The sequence below is a fragment of the Monodelphis domestica genome, chromosome 1 (assembly GCF_027887165.1).
Source record: "Monodelphis domestica isolate mMonDom1 chromosome 1, mMonDom1.pri, whole genome shotgun sequence".
NCBI classification, from domain to species: domain Eukaryota; kingdom Metazoa; phylum Chordata; class Mammalia; order Didelphimorphia; family Didelphidae; genus Monodelphis; species Monodelphis domestica.
The window spans coordinates 537,501,742-537,524,792 of NC_077227.1; the positions used below are offsets into that span (position 1 = coordinate 537,501,742).

The 23,051-nt window shown below is 39.7% G+C and overlaps 1 protein-coding gene across 3 annotated transcripts in view; it reads left to right on the plus strand.

Moving 5' to 3' along the window:
- Positions 1–10,780: 10,780 nt before the first annotated feature.
- CYS1 (cystin 1) overlaps positions 10,781–23,051 on the plus strand; it is a 50,353-nt gene continuing 38,082 nt past the window's right edge. For 2 of the 3 annotated variants that reach the window (XM_007476141.3, XM_007476142.3), the window contains exon 1: positions 10,782–11,886. In XM_007476141.3, coding sequence (XP_007476203.3) covers positions 11,287–11,886 — 600 coding nt within the window. In that variant the 5' untranslated portion in view covers positions 10,782–11,286. Of the gene's footprint in view, positions 11,887–23,051 lie in introns of all 3 variants that reach the window. The other variant, XR_008915498.1, reaches the window with a different exon arrangement.

Genomic DNA, 23,051 nt, shown 5'->3' on the forward strand with positions numbered 1-23,051 from the left:
CATAGCCATTAGAACAAATTGTTCTCATCTGCCCATTCCACCAGGGGAAGTCTTCATGTATTTGGAATAGACATCCCCCTACCTCATCAATGGGTTTGAGACCTGATGGTTACCCTCACCCTGGTAGAGCCCACCTACTTAGATGGTTTTACCAGAGTATGGCCACTGTGAATGCTACAGCTCATTGGAGTTGAGAGCTGGGTGGCAAGTGGACACCAAAGGAATCAAGTAGCCCTGAAAAGGACTCGGCAAATCCTCACACTAGAAGAGCTAATCTTCTCTGAGTTCCCTGATTGGATGGATAGATAAAGTATTTAAGTGCCATTCTGTGGTAGATAGTATTCTCAGAGCTAGAGATGTAAGTACAAAAGTGAAAAATCCTTGCCCTAAAGGAGTAAGGCAGCTAGAGGGATAGAGCATTAGACTTAGTGACAGAAGGACTCAAGTTCAAAGTCAGCCTCCAACACTTACTAGCTATGTGACCATGGGCAAGTCACTTCTGTTGGCCTTAATCCAAAAGAGAAGAAAATGGAAAACCAATTCACTATTCTTGCCAGGAAAACTCTATGGACAGTGACAGAGAAGGGAAATTTTTGTCTGAGGAATCACGGGATATATGATCAGAACCATAAGGCAACCAGTTCCCTGGCTTTCCTTCAACAGCTAACTAAAATTCCTTCTTCGACAGAAAGCTTAATGCTAGTGCTTTATTTCTATGGATTCATTCCAATTGTCCTTTATATAGCTTGTTTTAATATATGTGTTTGCATATTGTCTACTACCTTAGAGTGTAAGTTCTTTAACAGCAGAGATTGTCTTTTGTCTTTCTTTGTATCTCTTGCCCTTAGCATGGTGCCTAGTAAATAGTAAACATTTAATAAGTGCTTATTGATTAACCATCTGAATTGATACATCCCATTAAATTGCAGGTAGATGGCATAGTGGATAGAATGCTGGAGTTCGAATCAGAAAGACTCCTTGAGTTCAAATGGAGCAAGCCACTTAACCCTGTTTGCCTCAGTTTCTTATCAATATTTTCTCTGTCCAAGACCTTAGGCAGCTCACAGCACAACCCAGAACATGCCTTCCCCAGGAAAACGGGTAACACAGGAAAACACGCAGGCAGAAGCCATTCATGTGTTTCATATTTCTTGTATTTACTAATTCATGTCTTTGTATCCATCACATCTTAAGCAATTTGTGTGGTGGAGAAAAAAAAATGTGTCCCTCATAGATAATCATGCTGATACTGTACATTGAGTCCCTTTGTGGGAAGGGACCTTATTGCTCACTTTTGAGGAAAATCAACACATGACGTATACCTCAGTTTTGTTTTAGAGGTTTCCCTGGAATAGAGGAATAGTCAAAAAGGATTTGTTTCTCTTGGAGGATATCTTTTAGCAGGTTTTATCCACAGGATGGAACCCCAATTCAAGTGAACCCAGAGTCTTTTGGTGGGGGACTGTTGCGACCATGGGCAATATATCCATGAATTATTAGTTCAGGACCATACATTTTCAACAACCTTCCCCAACCAAGTACTAAGGACCCACCATGGACAAAGTGGTGGATATTTTGAGAGATATCAAATTGAATAAGACCTAAAATTGAAGAACAAATTGTTTCAGGAAGAAAAGAGATTAAGCCAAGAAAGGCAACATAATATAGAAGAACATCTAAATACTTGAATAACTTTGAGTGAGCTCCATCACCTTCCTTGGACAAAGTTTCCTTGTAAAATGAAGAGTTACACTAAGTAATATTGTACTTCCTTTCTAAGTCTAAAACCAGATGATCTTTTGAGTCAATGAATAAATGTGATATCTAGAGCTAGAGGTACCTGGGTTTGAGAATAGATGTGTGACTTTGGAGTTTTCATATTACCTCTCTAAAGTCTCAATTTCCTTATTTGAAAAATGGAGACAATAATACCAGCACTACCTCCCTCATAGGGATTTTCTGAGGATAGACTTAAAAAATGTTTTTAAAGAAAGCATTTTGTGATATGTCTATTTCTGAGTCAACTTTATAATATCATACAAGGTAGAATATGATAAGTGGTTTAAGAAATATACAAAGATTTATGGATGTTCAGAGGAGAGAGATCACTTTCAGCTAAGTAAATTGGAGAAGACTTTATGGAAGAGATGGCATTTAAAATTGGTCTTTGAGGCTAGTGCAAATATCAATAATATGGAAATAGGTCTTGATCAATGACACATGTAAAAAAATTGCGCATTGGCTATGGGAGGAGGGTGGGAGAAGGAGAGGAAAATAACATGAATCTTGTAATCATGGGAAAATATTCTTAATTAATTTAATTTAATTTTCCATATAAATTTTTAAATAAGTTTTAAAAAAATAAAGTTCACCTGTGAGAGAAAAAATAAAACTGGTCTTTGAGGGATGGATGGATAGATTGAGATAAGCAGAGGAGTGGGGCAGACAGAATGATAAGAAGAAGGTTTGGAAGATGAAATTACAGAAGTAGGAAACAGTTTGATCAAAAGAGTAGGGGAAGGGGACATCTAGGTGGCACAGTGGACAGAGTGCCAGACCTGGAATCAGAAGGGCCTGTGTTCAAATTTGATTTCAAACACTTCCTAGCTGTGTGACCTTGGGCAAGTCACTTAACCCCCAATTATCCTTGCCCTCCCATCTTAGAGTTGTTACTAAGAAAGTAAGGGTTGTGGGGGGGGGGGGCTGTATAGAGGAAGAAAATTAAGGAGTGTGCCTGATGGAGAGATGGGTTGTAAAGCTAGATAAAAACTGAAAAGAGAGAGACAGAGACAGAGAGACAGACAGAGACAGAACTGACTTTCACTTCCACAAGGATAGGCTGGCCTCCAGCTGCCAAGAAAAATACTTCCCTTCAGACTTTGGGTCAGAAAATTGCTTAGAAGTAGGTCTCTTGAGGAATCTCAGACAATTACAAAAATACACCAATGCCTTAGACCTGGATGCTATTGTATTTCAATTTAATTTTCTTGTTGAAAAATCAGTCTTAATTTTGTAAGTTTTCCAACTGTACCTTGAAGTAGTCACATTTACCCTTTTCTCAATCACAAATTTCTATTTTTCAAGTAATGTTGTAGTTATGTGAGGCAACATGGTGTAGAGGGTAAGAATATAGTGATGCCTCACCTATCGCAGGAGTTACATTCCAGAGACTCCCTTGATAAGTGAAAATCCAAGAAGCAGCGAATCACATTGGCAAACTTGTGTAAGTGGTAGTGGCATACTGAATTTCCATTGTGCAAAGTATGGCATTCTTCTGCAAAATTCCCCAATATAGCAATACAGAATTAGATTTTTTTTTTTAAACCCGCAGTACAGTGAAGCTGTAATAAGTGAACCATGATATAGCAAGGGGCAACTGTTTTGCCCTTGGAACCAGAAGACCTGGGTTCTCAATCCATTTATACAAGCTAGTATTTGGATGTTCTTTTTTTTTTAATTTTATTTAAAAAATTTTCTCTCCTGGTTACATGATTCTTATTGTCTCCTTCTCCTCTTCCATCTCCCCTTCCAGAGTTTACAAGCAATTTCACTGAGTTATACATATATTATCACTCAAATCCTTTTCCCATATTATTCATTTTTGTCATAGAGTAATCTTTTAGAACCAAAACTCTAAATCACATACCCATTCAAATAAGTTATAAATCATATGTTTTCTTCTGGATTTCTATTCCCACAGCTCTTTCTCTCAATGTGGATAGCATTCTTTCTCATAAGTCCCTCAACATTGTCCTGGATCATTGCATTGCTTTTAATAGCAAAATCAATCACATTTGATCATCCCACAATGTTTCAGTTACTGTGTATAATGTTCTCCTGGTTCTGCTTATTTCACTCCACATCAGCTCATGGAAGTCTTTCCAGTTCTTATAGAAATCAAGCTGTTTATTATTCCTTATAGCACAATAATATTCCATCACCATCATATACCATAATTTTTTTAGTCATTCCCCAATCAAGGGACACCCCCATTCCAATTTTTGACACCACAAAAAGTATACCTATAAATATTTTCATACAAACAGAACCTTTCCCATTTCTTTTTTATCTCTTTGGGATATAAACCCAGCAGGGTATTGCTGAATCAAAGGACATGCAGTCTTTTAAAGCCCTTTGGGCATAGTTCCAAATTGCCTTCCAGAATGGTTGGATCAGTTCACAACTCCACCAGCAGTGTATTAGTGGGGTGACCTTTACTTTAGCATTTTACTTTATCTCTTTGACCCTCAGGGTTTTTTTTTCTGTCAAATAATTCAATAGGAGATGAGGCTAGATCACATTTGGGAAACTATGAGGTGTTTTCACTACTCCATTTTGTAAAAATCTTTTCAATTTCAATAAATCTCTGTTGATTTTTGTATATCACCTACATTTTGTACTATGAAAAAACTCATTTGTCTTCATATGCTTTTCTTTATTTATCATACTCATCATTTCATCAATATCCCATTATATTCAACTTGTTAAGCCATTTCCCTGTCAATAAAAAGCCCATTTTTTCACACTGGGTTGAAGATACAGGGGGCAGCTGGATAGCTCAGTGGATTGAGAACCAGGCCTAGAGATGGGAAGTCCTAGGATCAAATCTAGCCTTAGATACTTCCCAGCTGTGTGACCCTGGGCAAGTTACTTAACCAGCACTGCCTAGCTCTTACCACTCTTCTGCTTTGGAACCAATACACAGTATTGATTCCAAGACCGAAGGTAAGAGTTTAAAAAAAAAATGAAGATACAATATGTCAGGGAATCATGGATTCATCAGATTTCACAAGATATCACAAGATTTCAAGTAGTGATCCATGATGTTTTTTGTTGTTGTTGTGGAGTTGTATTCATTTGGGTCTGACATTTCATGATCTTAAATAGGGGTTTTCCTAGCAAAAAAACTGGAAGGGTTTGCCATTTCCTTTTCTAACTCATTTTATAGATGAAGAAACTAAGGCAAACATGATTAAGTAATTTGCCCAGGGTCACATAGCTAGCAAATATCTGAGGCCAGATTGTATTTCAAGAAGATGAGTCTTCCTGATCCTAGATCTGGCACTCTACGGATAGAATACAGTGAACTCTATCACTTACCTACCCCAATAACCAATATAATAATGGAAAGATGAATGATAGGTATAAATAGACTGAAAGATATTAGCAATGATAACTTGTGTAAAAGAAGTGAAATGAAAAAAAAAAAGAAGTGGAATAAAAGCATTACTGAGGATATGCATGATTGGAAAAGGAGGTGGGCCAGCCAAAGAATGAAGAACAGATGACAGTGAGCAGCCTGCACTGCTAACCACAAAATATTAAAAAATAAAAAAGAGATAGAGGAAAACTTCCAAAATATCGGGCAGATCCCCACAGACAAGAATGTATCAGGATGAAAAGGCATGTATGGGCTGCAATCTGAACAGGTGAAGGGAGGGCTTACCTTAGTGAGCTCACCTCTATCATATCACCTAAAATGGCATAATAATCATACTTGTGCAAACACCCTCACAAGACTGGTGTCACCGAAAAGGGAATGGCTTTTGTTATATATGGAAGCCCAGTCTTGGAGAGAGCTGGATTTGTAGTGGGAAGTGCTGTGTGAGAATCCCAGCTCTGCCACTGACTAAAGGCAACTAGCCAGGGGACATGGTGGCCAATGCTAGACCTGGAGTCACAGAACCAAATTCCAAACCTGCCTAGCTTCATGACTGGGCAAAACATTCCCTTATCCAGTTTCCTAAGCTATAAAATGGAGATAACCATAGCATCTACCTCTCAAGAGTTGTGTGAAGATAAAATAATATGGCATATGTTGTGTGAAAAGCATTCTGTAAACTTTTAATTACTATGAAAATGCAGCTATTTTATTGTTGCTAAATATGTGATGTGAACCAAATCACCTCATTTCCCTTCCTCATCTATAAGGTGAGAACTCTAAGGGCCCTTCCAGTTCTTAATCTTTGATCCTTCAATATCTGTGCTATTACTATTTTCATGAAAAGGGGTTTGGCTCCTATTTCCAAATGTTAAACATTTCTGGACATCAGCTAATAGTTTCGGGGAAGTGGACTTGCTTATCTTCAAAGAGGCAATCACTAGACATTAGGCATGTTGAAAAAACAGATCATTTGCTCATTATAGAAAATTGCTAAGAAAATCAATTTGGAACTATATCATGTCTTATATACTTTCCCAAGCATACAAAGGCAGCTTATTTTACTTTATTATAATTTTTTAACCTTACCTTCCACCTTAGAACCAATATCATGTATTGCTTCAAAGGCAGAAGAGTGGTGAGGGTAGGCAATGGGAGTTAAGTGACCTGCACAGGGTCACACAGCTAGGAAGTATCTGAGTCCAGATTTGAACCCAGGATGTCCTATTTCTAGACCTGGCTCTCAATCCACTGACTACCTAGCTAAGGTACCTTATTTTTAAAGCAATCTTACATTCAGAAGGAACATAAGATCCAGACAACTGGATCTTATTCCCTTTGGTACATGGGGGGAAAATACCAATTCCCTTCTAAGTAATCTAGGTTTGTGATAGAATAAAAGGCATTACAGCTAAGATCCCAATGAAGTGCTCTTAAATCCATAAGTCTTATGAATTGTGAAATCATACAGCAATACTATCATGCAAAAAAAAATCAATCTCCTACATTTGCATTAGTTGCCTAATATCCTACTCTTAGTGTCTATTGCCATATTAGATGCCTATTAGCTATTGTTATGTGCCTAATTAAGTAATAGTTATGAAAACACAAAAGTGAGATAGTACCTGCCCTTATGAAGCTTCCATTCTACTGGGTGATGCTATATTTTGTTGGTGATTCAGGCATTTGTTAAGGGTAAAATTAGGGGTTATTGACTGAATATATTCTACTAGTGGTTGCCAGGGATTAATTCAATCCCAAAAAAATACTTATGTCAGTTTTGGATTTTTATGGTGGTTTAATTACAATAGAGTGAAGAAATTAAGAAGAGAGAGAAAGGAAAGAGAATTTAAACTGCTCCAGCCCAGACTGAGCCAGGCAGGAGTTCAGAGGCCTTGGCCAAGGGGCCTTCTCAATCTAGCTCGGCTACCAGCCACAAGGCCTTCTCCAAGATGAGGGGTCTCCTAGGAGGATAGCGCTTTAGGAGGTAAAGGAAAAAGGAATCAACTTAAACCACTCACCAAGCATGCTAAGAACACTGCCACGAGCAACCCACACTGCTGAGCCCAACATCTCTGTGAGAGAGAGTAAGAGCCAACGTGCCAGTGAGCATGAGAGAAAGTGACACAAAATATATAGACCATTCTTTACATCACTTCCTGCATCTGACATGTACCAATGGTAGCTTAAGCTTGACTTAGGACAGCCCGGGGAGTCTGGTAGTTGTTTTTTATTTGTCACTTGCTAGAATATGTCAGTCATAGGCCATCTTCCTCAACACTTAATCCTTAAGTAGGAGTGTATACATTCCTGGTTGCTAGAATTTCTAAAGACTAAGCAGAATGGAGAAAATCTAAAATTCACACATTTCAGTTTTGTTCTACTATTATTCATGACTCCATTTAGGTTTTCTTGGAAAAGCTACTAGAGCAGTCTACCATTTCCTCATCGAGCTCATTTTGCAGATAAGGAACTGAGGCCAACAGGATTAAGTGATTTGCACAAGGTCACACAACTAGTACATTTACAGAGAAGTAAATACAAAAATATAACCAAATATAAACAAGCATATATAAAGATAAATATAAAACCAATACATGGTAGTCGGGAGGTAGGTTCACTAATACCTGAAGAGAATTCTTCTTGAAGGAGATAGAATTTGAGCTGAGTCTTAAAGGGAGTTAAGGGTTCCAATAAGCAGAGGAGAGGAGGAAAAGCATTCCAGACATGGAAATGACAACCTATGCAAAGGCTCAGACAGAGAGAAAAACTGGAATTCTAAGTAGGCTAATTTGTCTGGAATGTGAGAGTGAATGATGGAAAAAGTAGGCTAGAACTAGATTATTAAGATTGCATGCCAAAAAAGAGAAGTTAGCTTTTTCCTGCTGACAATGGAAACCAATGAAGTTTCAATACCAGGAAAATGTGTTAAGAAAAGCAATTGGATAACTAGGAGGAAGGGAGAGAAACTAGATAGAGATAGATCAGTTAGAAAACTGATAATAATCAGGTTGAAATATAATGAGGTCTGGATGAGGGTGGTGCTCATTGGAGTAGAAAAAAGAAAATGAATTTGAGAGATTTTGAGGAGGTATAACCAGCAAGATTTAGCAACCAACCAGCTTTAAGGCATAAAGGGGAGTGGAGAATTTAGAATTAGTTTCAAAACTAGCTAAATGGAAGAATGATAATGTACTTAACAGAAATAGGGAAATTAAAAGGAAGGATGGATTTAGGTCAAATGATAATTCCATTTTGAACATTGGTATTATTTGAGATACTAATGGAACCTGCAAATGTGGATCTTTAGTACCCAGCTAGATGTAGGTCTGGAGCTCAGGAGAGATAAGAAGATAAAGAAGATTTAGGAAGTATTTGCAAAGACCATAGCTAGATCCTTTGGAGCTAGAGATATCAAGAAAGGATATACATGATTTTGCTTTTCTTTGATGATTCAGAAGGCATTCCAGCATCTAAATTCTAGTTGGGGGAAATTAGGAAGTCCAGTGGGAAAAAATGCTAAGTCTAGAGTCAGGAAAGGCTGGATGCAAATCTTGTCTCAGACACCAGCTTTGTGAATCTGGGCAAGTTACTCAGCCAGTGCCTCTCCTGGTTTCCTCCTCTTTAAAGTGGGAGTGATAATACTAGCACCTACCCCACAGGGTTGTTGTGAAGATCAAGTGAAATAGCAATCATAAAATGCTTAGCATGATGACTGGTACATAGTAGGTGCTATGTAAATGTTAGCTATTTTATTATTAATTCCAACTCTGCTAATAAATAGCCAAGTGATTTTGAGCAACTCATCTTTTTCTTTCTGAACCTCAGCTTACCAGTCAGTAAAATGAAGGGATTTGGATGAATGAATGAAAAATCATTTTTGTGCCAAGCACTGTACTCAGTCCTAGTTCTAAGCAAAGACAATTTCTGCCTTTGCACAACACATACAAAGAAATGGCGGCCAAGAAGAGAAGTATTTTGGTTCAGAAAGATAGGGGCATAAAAGACAGAGGCAGAGACAGAGAGACAGACAGAGATAGATTAAAAAGGCAGACAGAAAGACAGAGACAAAGACAGAGACAGAGAGAGACAGAGTCAGAGAGACAGAGACAGAGACAGACAGAGAGAAAGAGACAGAGAAAGACAGAGACAGAGACAGAGACAGAAAGATACAGAGAGAGACACAGAGAAAGACAGAGACAGAGACAGAGAAAGACAGAGAGAGACAGACAGACAGACAGAGACAGAGAAAGACAGAGAGAGACAGAGACAGAGAAAGACAGAGAGGGAGACAAAGAGAGAGAGAAGGAGGCAGGGACAGAGGGAAAATAGGGGAATGGGAATGAAGCATGGATGAGGCTTTCCTGAAATAGTAGTAAGAAAAAGGAAGTTGCTAATCAAGAAAAAAGGGCCCCAGAACAGAAGTTCATTCCAGGGTGTAGTCTACGAGTACACCTTGAGGAGGCTGGTGAAGAAGCTGTGGAGGAGGTGGTCAGAGAGGAAGGAGAAAGATAAAATTCTAAGACACTTTCCAGTTCCACAAATTCTATTCTATGGGAAATTTGATTATGTGAGTTTAAGAGAGAAATGCAAGTTACTGAGGATATTTTTAGACTTCAAATCACATGACTAGGATATTCTTTGGGCAAGAGTAAAAATATGTTTTAAATGATTAACAGGTTGATCTCAGTTCAAGAATGATTTCTCCCTCTTTTTTAAGTTTTTCCCCCCTCAGCCTTAAAAGGTTTCAAGATGATGATTTTTCCTAAGAGAATAAACAAAACCTACATCAACCAAATGAGATACATCTGTAGACTTAGTTTGCCCAAATGAGACCAAAATATGTATTTCTTTGGCCCCATCTCATACATCTGGCTGCTTAACCACAGTGCACCAGAAGAAGAGGGGAAAGGATATAATTAAATAATGCCTTGTTCCCTTGACAATTAAACAGAAATGTATTTTAATCATAACATTATACTGTGATCTGAGTCTCTAATTTTTCTTCCTTACCTAATAGGTTAACATAGTAAATATTCAATTCACTCCCAGGTCAGGAAACTCCACAAACATTAGTTGTTCTGCAATCTAATCTGGACCAGTGTCAACGCCAAGTTTAAGTGTGTCAGTTATGACTTTTGAGTTGTCCTGCCCTGAAAGGGCTAAATTAGAAAGAGTGGGGAAAGGGAAGTACATATATGCAATATGCATACCCCAAAACCCACTAAGTAAAATATAGAAAGAACCAAGAATTGTGTGTTTCTTGAATCCTGGCTTGATTCTGAGACAGTTACAGTTCTATCCTCTCATTTCACTTATTTGGGAATTTGTCCGATTTTTAAAAATTTATGTTTATTTTCATTCTAATCCAATGTCCAGAACCAAAAGCATATTTGTGATCACTACATATTGGAATTTCCTTTCCTCATTTTTGTTCTCCTCTCCCCCTCTCCCTCTCTCCATTCTTTCTTTCTTTTTTTAAAATCATTACAGACTATTTTTGAACTGGGCCCACTTTCACACACTAAAATTCAAATGAAGGGGAAGAAGGAGGAGAGGAAATCCAGGGAAGCCCTGCCAACTGAAAGCTGCTCTGCTTTGGGAAGGAAAGAGGTCTATTCAGCACAAACACAGATTGGGTCCCAATGGGATGAAAACTTCTCTTTCCTTCCCTTTTGCCTCTGCATTTGAGACTTCATGCTGCCCAAGCTGGGAGGCGTGGGGGGAGAAGGTTAAGTGGAACAAAAGGAAGAATGAAGTGAAAATGGAAAGGAGGCTGTAGAAAGAAAAGTAGGGAGAGGGAAAGAAAACAAAGGGAGAAGGAAGGGGAAAAAACAGGAGGGAATTAAGGACAAAGAATGAGAAGGAAAGAGGAGGGAAAAGAAATGAGAAAACGAGGGGAAAGGTAGGGTAAATGGAAGATTTGAAGGATGGGGGGAAGAAGAGGAAGGAGAGGGTAAATAGGAATGATTGAAAATATGCAGTAGGAAGGACTAAGAGAAGGAGATGGGTGAAGGGAAGAGAGGAGATGATGAGGGGAGAAGAGAAGTGAAAGAAGGAGGAATGCAAAAGGAAGAGAGAAGAGAGTGGAAAATGGAGAAAATCAAGAATTAAAGAGGGAAGGAATGAGTGAATCAAAAGGGTGGAAAGAGGGAGGGCCAGCCACTGAGGGAGAGTCAGGAGAGCTTGAGAGTGGGCTCACCGCCCGCCCCTCCCAGTCCAACCCTCTCCCTCCTTCCCTCCCTTCCTGGATGGGATGCCCAGAGCACTCGGTAGAGACGGGAGACTCAGCAACTCTCTCCCAACAGTGCGGCCAGGGCTGGGTCATGGGCAGCGGGAGCAGCCGGAGCAGGCGGGCACGGAAGCAGTTGTGCAGCCCTGACAGGAACCCAGGCGTCCCTGGCGTCCTGGAGCTGGGCGATGGGCAGCAGGGCACTGAAGCCCGCCAGGAGGAGGAGGGCAGGAAAGATGGGCAAGAGGAAGGCTCAAGGAAAGGGGCCCAAGAAGACTGCGCTGTCCATGACTCTGAGTCGCCCCCAAATGGGGAGGAGGAGCCGGAGTCAGAGTCACAGTTGCTGGACCAGGTATTGGCCGAGTCGGAGGCCTGGGATCCAACATTCGAACCCCAGCCAAGTCGGGCCTCCCACTCTCGGCCCCAGCTGAACCCACAACTGGGTGGGGGCCCAGGCTCGCAGGCGAACCTCAGCAGCCACGGAGAGCGCCAGGTGAGTGATGAGAATCCTCCCTGTCCAGTCCCGCCGAGTCCAGTCCCCGGCCTCAGACTACGCCTCCCTCTTCCGTTTCTCTCTGCCTTCTTGTAGAGTCTGCCTGGTTCCCTGCAGCCTCCTCCTCTCTAACCTGCCGCCAAGTGTCGGACTTAGCCTTCCCAGCGCTTCTCCCTCTCTCTACCTGGGCTTCCAATCTCCCCGGTTCCCTTAGCTGACAAACCAGACCCCTCCCACGCCTTGGACTCAAACTACTTCACCGGGAGGAGAAAGGGGTCGGGGACAAGCTGAAGATTTTCCTGACTAGGAACTCACTCGGAGTCTCTGCCCCCGCTCCTATTTCTCTCTCTTTCCCCTTCCGTTCACTCCCTCTCCTTCTATCTGCCATCCCTTCTTCCTCTCTCCCTTTCCTGCTCTCTCTACTTTTTCTCTCTTCTTCACTCCTTTCTTTCCCCCCTCTCTTCTTCCTTCTCTATCCCCCTCCCCTCTCTCTCCATGTCTTCTCTTCTCTCTAACAGTCATAGAATCTTAAATGATCTTGGCAAAGTAGAACTTTAGGCTGGAGCTAATAAAAGGAAATTTAATAAGAATGCATATATAAACTCATACTTTGGTTCAAACAATTGATTTCTAGAATACAGAAGTGAGGAAGCAAAATCAATTTATCTGAAAAAAAGATCTGGGGTAGGAGGTGTCTGATGGACAGTAACCTCAATATGATTCCACCCTGTTATACAATAGCCAAAAATAAAACAAAAACCTTAAAGCCACCTTAATGCTTAAGAGAAGCAGGACTCTCATGACTAAGAAGCTGGTAGTCCCACTGTACTCTATCCTGGTTGGCCCACTTTTGGAAAAATATATTTATTTTTTGGCACCATAGTTTAGGAGGGATGTTGATAATTTGGATAGCTATCCAAGCTGGGTAGCACAATGGATAAAAGCCTCCATTTCTTATCTTTAGTATGGGCATAATTAATAAAAGTATCTTCCCTCCAGAGGATAAAATGAAATAATATTTGTCAAGTACATTGCAACATAAATGCCAATTATTATCATCATTTTTTAGAGGAAGGCAATCCAAATTGTAAAGGATCTTAGTTTAATATCAAATGAGAATCTGTTGAAGGAATTAGAGTGGAGGTAGGGAGAGCTGTCCTATATGATAACCATCTTCAGACTGTCATATTGTATGGAGATCAGATTGTGTCCAATTTGGCCTCAACCAGGTCAGAACCAGGTACAATGGATAGATGATACAAAGAAGAAAATTTAGACTGGATATCAGAAAAATTTCCTAATAATCAGAGCTTTCCCCTGGATGACTACTCCTTAGGGGTATAGTTGGACGAGATTACTGCTGATGTCCCTTCCAACTTTGAAATTCTGTGATTCTCCCTTTCTATCTTTCCATGATTCTTCTCTCTGTCTCTGTCCTTCTCTTAATCTTCATCTCTATTTCTGCCCTTGTTTATATCTCTTTCATGTGTCTCTCTCTCTGTCTCTCTCTCTCTCTGACTCTCTTTTCTCTGTCATCTTCTTTCCTCTCTGAATCACTTTTTATCTATCTCCCTCCCTCTCTGCTTCTCTTCCTCTCTCTGTATTCTTCCTCCTTTCTCCTTCCTCTCTCATATAATTTTGGAGCTAAGTGGTGCAGTGGATGAAAAGCTAGCCCTAGAGTCAGAAGGACCTGAATTAGAAGTGGTCCTTGGACACTTACTAGCTGTGTGACTCTGGGCAAGTTGCTTAACCCAGTTTGTCTCAGTTTCCTCATCTGTAAAATGAGTTGAAGAAGGAAATGCCAAACTACTCTAATGTTTGCCAAGAAAAATCTTATAAATGGGGTCACAAAGAGTTAGACATAACTAATTGAGAGAACTAAAAAGGAAGCAAGGACTTAAGAATACTAAAGTTGAAAGGGGTTTTCTTCTTCATACCGTGATGTTCTAGGCTGAGGCCAGAAGGCAAAGGCAATTAGAATATTATAGTGTAATCTTGGAATTCACTGTAGAATATAGAACATCAGAGCTGAAAGGAATCTAAGAGATTGTCTAGACTAACCTCTTGATTTTACAAGAAGAGAAGAAAACTTGGGCCCTTGGACTAATCCAAGATCACAAAGCAAAATAGTGACACACCTGGACTTAGAATTTCCCCACCCCTCTAAAATTACTACAATAGTATTTTTGTTTGTTCATTTGCTTAAAAAATATACTGTAAAGTCTGTCTTTACATTCCTCATTCTCTTTCCCAGCCATTTATAATAATAACCCTAAAATACAGTTTTTGCTCCCCTTTCTCTTTGAATGAAAAGGGAATTAAAATCTTTAACACCATGGAAACTCACCTGATCTGGTTGTGTTGTCAAAAGTAGCTAACATCTTCCCTTCTAAAGGATCAGATCTCTCTAAGGACAGAGGGAAAGTGAGCTCTAAATATTTGTAACTCAGAGGTTTTCCTCTACAATTATTTCTTTTTTTAAAACTTTTACCTTCTCTCTTAGAATCGATACTAAATAGTAGCTTTAAGGCAAAAGAGTGGTAAGGGCAAGACATTGGAGTTAAGTGATTTGCCCAGGGTCTGGAAGGGTCTGAGACCATATTTGAACCCAGGTCCCCCCAACAACAGGCCTATTGCTCTATCCACTGGACTACCTAGCTGTGCCCCTCTCGATTATTTTTAAATGAGGTCAATTAAGTTGGGATTATAAACAGCTAAGTCCCATAATGGATAAAAGGCTGGACCTAGAGTCAGGAAGACCTTAGTTCAAATCCAGACTAAAAAACTTTTACTAGTTATAAGACTCTGGGTAAGCAATCTAATCTCTGCCTCAGTTTCTTCAGACGTATAAGTAGTGGTAGTAGTAGTAGTAGTAGTAGTAGTAGTAGTAGTAGTAGTAGTAGTAGTAATAATAATAATAATATGACCTACCTCCCAGGCTTATTGGGAGAAACAAATGAGAGAATATTTGTCAAGCACTTTGTAAACCTTAAATCATTATGTAAGGACTAGCTATGATTATATTAATTATTCATTACTATAACAATGAAACTTTAAGATTGCATCAGTATTCAATTATATAATGCTTTTCTTTAAAGGGTACCGTTGGGGGAGGAAGGAAAAAGAAACCTCTCTCCTGAAGTGAATCTGATCTCCAAGCAGGGAGCCAGGTTTTAACGTTCTTTTGTTTCCTAAGGCCTCTGGACAACTCAGATGGTAACTGAGGGAGGACAAAAGAAAGAATGTGTTGTGTGTGTGCCCGCGTGTTTTCTGCAGTCTGGTTAAATAAAGAGGAGGGAACACTGGCATTTGTTCTTTGCCCTTGAAGGAAGGACAGGGGAGGGATACTTAAAGGAATGTGGTCCTGAGGAAATGATTGTTTGGTGACGAATTTTGTAGACTACACCTTTAAATGCTGTATCCTTAGCAACAGCAGCCCTAGTCTACAGGACACAATAGAATGTCACTCTGGAAGGGACCTTAGGGATAACCCAAGTCAGAGATGCTCATTTTACAGGTAACGAAGCTATGGCCCCTAGAGAGGTTACAGAGGCAGTGAGGGATGGAGGCAGAGCTCAAACCCAGATCTCCTGCCAGGGTTTGAGTCTTGGAACCCTATATTTCCTAGGATAGGGTGAGAATTACAATGAAAGCATACATCCACAGGTGGAAGGGAGCTTAGAAGCTATCTAGTACAACTCCCTTATGAGTTGGAGACTTGACCATTTGGGCAAGTGACTCACCTAAGGTCACCCAATTGGTAAGGATTTTATCTTAGACCCTCTGACTCCCAATATCAGTTTTCTTTTCACTGTACCACTCTAACCAAATCAACAAGCATTTATTAGGTCCCTACTATGTGCCAGGCACTGTGCTATGCACTGAGGATACAAAGAAAAACAAGACAGTCTCTGCTACTCTCATAGTCTAATGCAGGAGATGCACATATACAACTAAGTTTGTTGTTCAGTTCTTTTCAGTTGTGTCCAACTATTCATGATCCTACATGGGATTTTTCTTAGCAAAGACACTGGAGTTGTTTGCCATTTCCTCCTCCAGCTCATTTTATAGATGAAGAAACTGAGGCAAACAGGGTGAATCAATTTGCCCAGGGTCACACAGCTAGTAAGTGTCTGAGGCTGGATTTGAACTCGGATTTTCTTGACTCCAGTCCAGTGGTCCCTCTACTGAACCACCTTGCTGCCCTGCATCATTTCTTATAATTTGGTAACATTCCATTGTATTCATTTCCATAATGTGTTAAGTTTTTCATCCCTAGAATGTTAGGAACATTTAAAAATCCATTTTTGTGAATGTCTTTTGCCTTTAAAAATAAACTAAATTCATTATCTTCTTCCCATTCTTCCTCCTGAAATTCTTTATTTCTGATAAGGTCACAGCCACTCTTAAATTCACCCAGGTTCACAACTTTGGTATTAATTCTGAGTCCTCATTTCCCTTCACATCTGTAGGTGTTAAATTTTGTTATTTCTCCTTCCCCAATCTTTCTGTTTACTTACATAGCCATCTCCTCCCTAGTTCAAGCTCTAATCCCCTCTCCAATAAACCACTGCATTAGGCTTCTAACTGGTCTCCCCGCCTCATGTATCTCCCCTTTTCAGTCCATTATCCACACAAGTGCCAAAGTGACTTTCTTTGTTTTTCTTTTTTCTAGTCCCTTCCCTCAAAAGCTTACATTTTATCTTTTACTAAATATTTTATTTTTATTTCAATTAAATTTAAAAAAAAAACAATTTTAGCCTTTATTTTCTCCGTCTGAGCCAAATCTCACACTCCCTCCCTTCTCTCCTCCCTGAGACATCAAGCAATTTGATATAGATTTTACATGTGTAATGGTGTAAAACATCTTTCCATGTTAGTCCTTTTGTGAAAGAAAACTCAAACAAATGAAAGAAAAATTAAGAAAGTAAGTGAAATGTAGTATATCTTGGTCTGCATTCAAATTCCATCAATTCTTTCTCTGGAGGCAGATGGCATTTTTCATCATGAGTCCTTGAGGGTTTTCTTGGATCATTGTATTGCTAAGAATAGCTAAGTCACGCATAAATGTTCAGCACTTAATATTGCTGTTACCATGTATAATACTTTTCTCCTGGTTCTTCTGCTCACTTCACTTTGCATTGGTTCATGTAGGTGTTTCCAGATCTTTCTTAAATCGTCCTTCACACCCCTTTTTTTGCCAAAAAAATGTAAATTTGTGAGTTTATTGCATATGTAACAAAAATGAACATGACCTCCCGGGTCCAGCCTAATATACAATACTATACAATCACTGTTTATTTCCAGCTGGTTCCATAACCACATTAAATAGAACTAGCATTTATTTAAATACTTTTGATTTAGACAAAACAAAGCATTAGTGTAAAACTTTCACAAAATAAATCAGCAATAAAAATAGTGGGAAGAAGTTTTCTATTACAATCACATACCATGACTTATTCTGCCATTCCCCAATTGATGGACATCCCCTCAATATCCAATTCTTTGCTACCACAAAAAGAGCTGCTATAAATATTTTTACACAGACATGTTATTTCCCTACTTTTGTAATCTCTTTGAGGGTTTTAAAAAAACCCTTACCTTCTGCCTTAGAATATTGATTCCAAAGCAGAAGAGAAAGAAGGGTTAGGCAATGGGGGTTAAGTGACTTGCTCAGGGTCACACAGTTAGGAAGTATCTGAGGGCAGATTTGAACCCAGGACCACCCATCTCTAAGCCTGGTTCTCAATCTACTGAGCCACCTAGCAGCCCCCTTTTGTTTTTTTGTTTTTTTTGTCTTTTTTTATTATATTTTATTTGATCATTTCCAAGCATTATTCATTAAAGACATAGATCATTTTCTTTTCCTCCCCCCCACCCCCCATAGCCGACGCATAAATCCACTGGGCATCACATGTTTTCTTGATTTGAACCCATTATCAGCCCCCTTTTGTAATCTCTTTGAGATACAGACCTAGAAGTGGGATTGCTGGGTCAAAGAGTATACACACTTTCAAAGCTCTTTGGGCAAAGTTGCAAATTGCTTTCCAGAAGCCAAGTGATTTTCTTAAAGTGTAAGAGTCTGACCATGTCCCTCCCCAACTCGGTGCATTTCAGTAACTTCTTATGAATACAAGTACAAGTTGTTGCATTTTGTAGACCTGCTCTCCAAACAGCTCATGGGTCCTTGAACTGGGAGTAAGAGTTGGCTGGGATTACAGGAGGTTCAACTCCACAGGCTTACTGATCAGACACACAGATGTCCTCTTGCTGGGTGGCGACAAAGTTTATTGATTTGAGGTGCACAATTTATAGGGAAATGATGTAGGCTAAGGGATTAGGTAAGCCTTTTGCAGGAACAATGATTGGCAATGATTTACAAGATGGAAACAATGGATGTAGATTGCCTTAGTGGCTCTAAGCAGGGTTTTCTATAGGATAATAAATCATAGGTAACATGTCAATTCAACATGTCAACATATGACCCAGTTTTGTATAGAATACCATATGCTCTTGCTTATTATTTTCTTGGCTGGACATCTAGTAACTTGGAGAGGAGAATGGATTGGGTTCAAGCAGAGGGGGGAGACTACATGTCTTACTGCTTCTAAATTCTGGGGTGTACTGGGCTTGTTTCCACAGCCTTGCTGAATGAAAAGCCCCTGACTTCCTAACTACCCAGAAGTTTTACTTCCTGGGGTGCATTGGGCCTGGAAGCCCCTGATCTTCTTGGGCTGTTCCCACACCATTTACTTTTAAATAGTACCAAAACCTGACCTTAATCTTTTTTTTCATATTCATTACTCCCTTTCCCACATTATATAGTCCAACCAAACCAGCCTTCTTATTGTTCCTCACAAGCAAAACTTTTCTGCCTTGGAATGCTCCCTGGCTTTACCTCTGCTCTTTGGACCGCCTTGACTTCAAAACCATGTTCGTGAACATGAAGCTTTTCCTGATTTCTCCCCGCCCCCCCCCATTTGTCTTGAATTTATTTTGTATATATTTTGTATATACTTATTTTAGCACATGCTGCTTTCCCTAAGAAAATATAAGATTCATGAGGGCAGGGCTATTTCATTTTTACCTTTGCATTCCCCAGAAATTAGCATAGTACCTGGTATATAGAAGATACTTATTAAGTGCTTACTGATATATTGACTGATTATTATATCACAGTCATTTCTGGAGAAAAGATAGGAAAAGCTGTACCCTGAGATTAAAAACTCCCTTCTGGTAAAGGAAAAGAATTTAGTAAAAACATCTTTGGCATCCAGATTTGCAGGTTGGGTGCATTTACTCCCAGATTACTCCCAAATTAACTTGATTGAGTCTTTAATTCTGGCTCACAAGAACCCACCACTGAGTTTACCTCTAATAGTCAGCCAGTAAATACAATTAGCTTAAAGCAAAGGCATTTACTAAGATAGGATATCAAGAAAAGTAGCTGAAAAATATGCCCCAAAGCCAAAGATACAGCCTCCCACAAAGTACACAAAGCATCAGTGGGAAGAGGGGGCATAAACTGAGAGTATACTATACTGATAGTAAATTAGGAAAATAGGGAATGCATATGGACGAGGCAACTCACCTCTCTTGTATAAAAGTACCTGATATCCCTTTTTCCTTCCCATGATGTTATCCCACTCCTCTCTTCTGGGTCCAGGGTCTCTTTGGGGAAGGTTGCTCTGTTCATTTATTCTTACTTTATAATAATGTTTCATTTCATTGATATACCATAATGTTTTGAGCCATTTCCTGATTGATGGGTAATCACTTAGTTTCCTATTCTTTCCTACCACAGAGAATGCTGTTTTGAATATTTTTATATATATTAGACCTTTGCTGATTTCTTTGTAGTATATGTTTAGTTGGGGGAATTGCTAAGTCAAAAGGGATAGACTATTTAATCACTTCACCTACATAATTCCAAAATGATATCAGAATAGTTGACCTTAAATCTGGCCATAGACACTTCCTAGCTATATGACTCTGGGCAAATCACTTACCCCCCCCCCAACTACCTAGCTCTTACAACTCTTCTGCCTAGGAACTAATACTTACTATGAACTCTAAGAGGGAAGGTAAAGATTTTTTTTAATAGTTGGACTTCTTTAATGTTTCCACCAACAGTATATTACTGTGTCTATCTTCTCATGGCTCCTTCATCTTTGACTTCACATTTTTTGTCATCTTCCCCACTTTGCCCACTCTTCTCATAGATTATTTATTGATTTGGGGAGGAGTACTTCCCAGGTTTAAAGGGAGAAATATTTTATAATAATTCATAAATCATTATGGTAAATGCCTTTGCTAAAGATCAATCGTGTCTACTAACTGATTAGTAATAGGAAACACATTGATGGGGGCTGGTGAAGGATTGGAGTATGAGTAGCCACCGATAGTATTATCCCTAGAACCTGAGAAAGTAATCTGCTTTCAGGATGTGCACTGGAGTGTGCACTCTATGAGTACAAGCTGGCGAAGTACAATAACAGAATGTTTGCTGAAACATAAAGGAGGACACGTCCATTATTAATTCAGGGCAGAAACCAAAGCAGAAAACTTATCTTAGGAGAAACATTAATATTACAGAAGTCTAGCCTGTAGGTCACTCAGGAGGTCTTAGAGAATCCTCCCTTGGAATAGAAGGAATGGAGGGTCAATGAGACCTCCAAGCCATGGTCTGGCAGACAGACACTAGACTCAGGGACCAAATATCCAAGTTCTGCTCCAGGCTTAACTAATAAAGCCAGAAGGAATTTAATTAAAGTCAGATCTGGTCTATATGGTATCTATGGTCTTTTTTCTATGACTGTGGGAAGCAGAAGACACAGGACAGCTGCCAACAAGAGGACACATCCTTGATACCATTTTAACTCAGAGTCTTCAAAGGCTCAGCTCTACAAGGCAGAATTCCTTCATCAAATCTAGCTTCATGACTTGACAGACCATTAAGATCTTCTGGGAGATTTGTGTTGGAGATGTGTTTGGGACAGAGAAAAAGACTCTGGTGTTGGGCTTCTTGATTTGTCTAAGCCTTTTGTGACTTTTTTTTTTTTGGTAGAAAAACCTTTGTTGCCTGTCTACTCATTTCCCTAGAAATTTCTTTGTATAAACACTTTCCTGGTATAATCAAATCCTTCCCTAGTATTATAATAATAACAGATCACTAAGATTTAGAACTGATTTAGAAATTTGGAACTGAACATCAAAAACCTCTGGTCTACCCTTTTCTTTTATAGAGAAGGAAACAAAGACCTCTCTATAATGATGAATTTATTGACCAGAAAGTGTGAAGCAGGCTGGGGGCAGAAGAAAGAACCATGGACTTGGATAGAGCACCAAACCTGGAGTTAGGAGTACTTGGATTCAAATCTGGATTCAAATATTTCCTAGAGACCATGGGCAAGTCATTTAACTTCAACTGCCTAGCTCTTACCACTTTTTTTTAAACCCTTACCTTCCATCTTGGAATCAATACTGTGTATCGGTTCCAAGGCAGAAGAGCGGTAAGGGCTAGGCAATGGGGGTTAAATGACTTGCCCAGGATCACACAGCTGGGAGGTGTCTGAGGTCAGATTTGAACCCAGGACCTCCCATCTCTAAGCCTGACTCTCAATCCACTGAGCTACCCAGCTGCCCCCTCCTTACCACTTTTTTGTCTTAAAATTAATACTAAGACAGAATAAGGGTTTCTAGGAGAGAAAATCACAACTCCAGTCCAAGTGCAGGGGAAGAAAGGAAACCCTGTAAGTCTGTGGCCAGATTGGTTTGGGAAGCTTCTAGGAGCCTGCTGGTTCTCCTTAAGCAAAGCAAATCCTTCCCCAACAGTTTGGTAAAGATTAAACTGTTCTCACAGAGTATATTGTAGTCTCCAAGAGGAAGCTATAGGTAATCCTATTTTTCACTCTTTAAGGGTAGGATTTTATTTTCTTTGCTCCCCTTGAGGGCCCCATTACTAAGCTGGAATATGGAAAATCTGAAGATGGCCCAGCTTTAGGAAAGATTGAATGTTAGAAAGCCAACCTAAAGCCCCAGAGTACCTTAACAGAGGGCTTTTCGTCCACAAGATCACTCCAAAGAAACTGCTTCCAAGCTTTTCTTCATAGAGCAGCATCATGGGTTGTAGTGGAAAGGGCTTGGGGCTGAAAAGAATGGAATGGAACTAATGTGGGAACTGGTAAACAATGTGAGTGGGATGATTTGGGCAGAACTGAGGTTTATCCATCCTCTATAAATGCCAAGCTTTTCCTCAAACACCCCAACTTGGTTTCTGACTTTCCTTTTGCCTTCTCTACTAGGGAGGAAATATCTGTGGCTTTGAACATTTCCTCCTCATGGGAAACATGAGTGGGCAGTTGGTCGGAGCAGCAAGGAGGGATCTAGGTCATTCTCTCTACTTTCCCTGTTTAAGTTTGCCTTTCCTATGGGCAAGAAGGTGTGTTTTCTGTGCATTTCCTAATGATCTGCTTTTCCTCAGAAGGGGGATCAAACCATAAAAATGTCAGAGCTGGAGGGGACTTTAGAATATAAATTATGAAGTCCAGAAGGAATCTTAGAATACAGAATCTTAGAGGCTGTTTAAGTTTTACAGAATTGGGAACTGAAACCTAGAAAGAGGAATCCATTTGACAAAAATGACAAGGTCAAGAAATATCAGAGTCAGCACAAGAATGGAGTGTTCTTTCAGCTCTTCTGTGAGTCATGAACTTGTGGAGTTCAAAAAACTCCATGAAACTCTTGTCAGCCTCAGTCGCAAATAAACAAGCAAACACAGGCTCTCGGGCATACCCACAGTCAAGGACATGCCTCATGATTACCTTTTGTGCAATATTGCCCTCTCGTGGCAAAGAGACAGACTGGTAGGATCAGAGAGAGCAGAAATAAAGAGACCTTCAACATGTCTAAACTGCTTTTTCTAGATAAACTTGGGCCCACACAGGCGAAATTATCTGCCCAAGATCACACAACACTAAATGGTAGACTGATCCAGTTTACGGGTCTGGTCTTACCCCTATACTAAGTTGATAGAATTTTTTTCTCTGCCTTTTCCAGTTCTTTGCTTCAAATAAAAACTGTTAGACTTAAATTGATAGTAATTTTGCATATAGAATAGATATCCTTTAAACTCCAGAATCTTGGGTCACCAAGGCAGGCGAGGG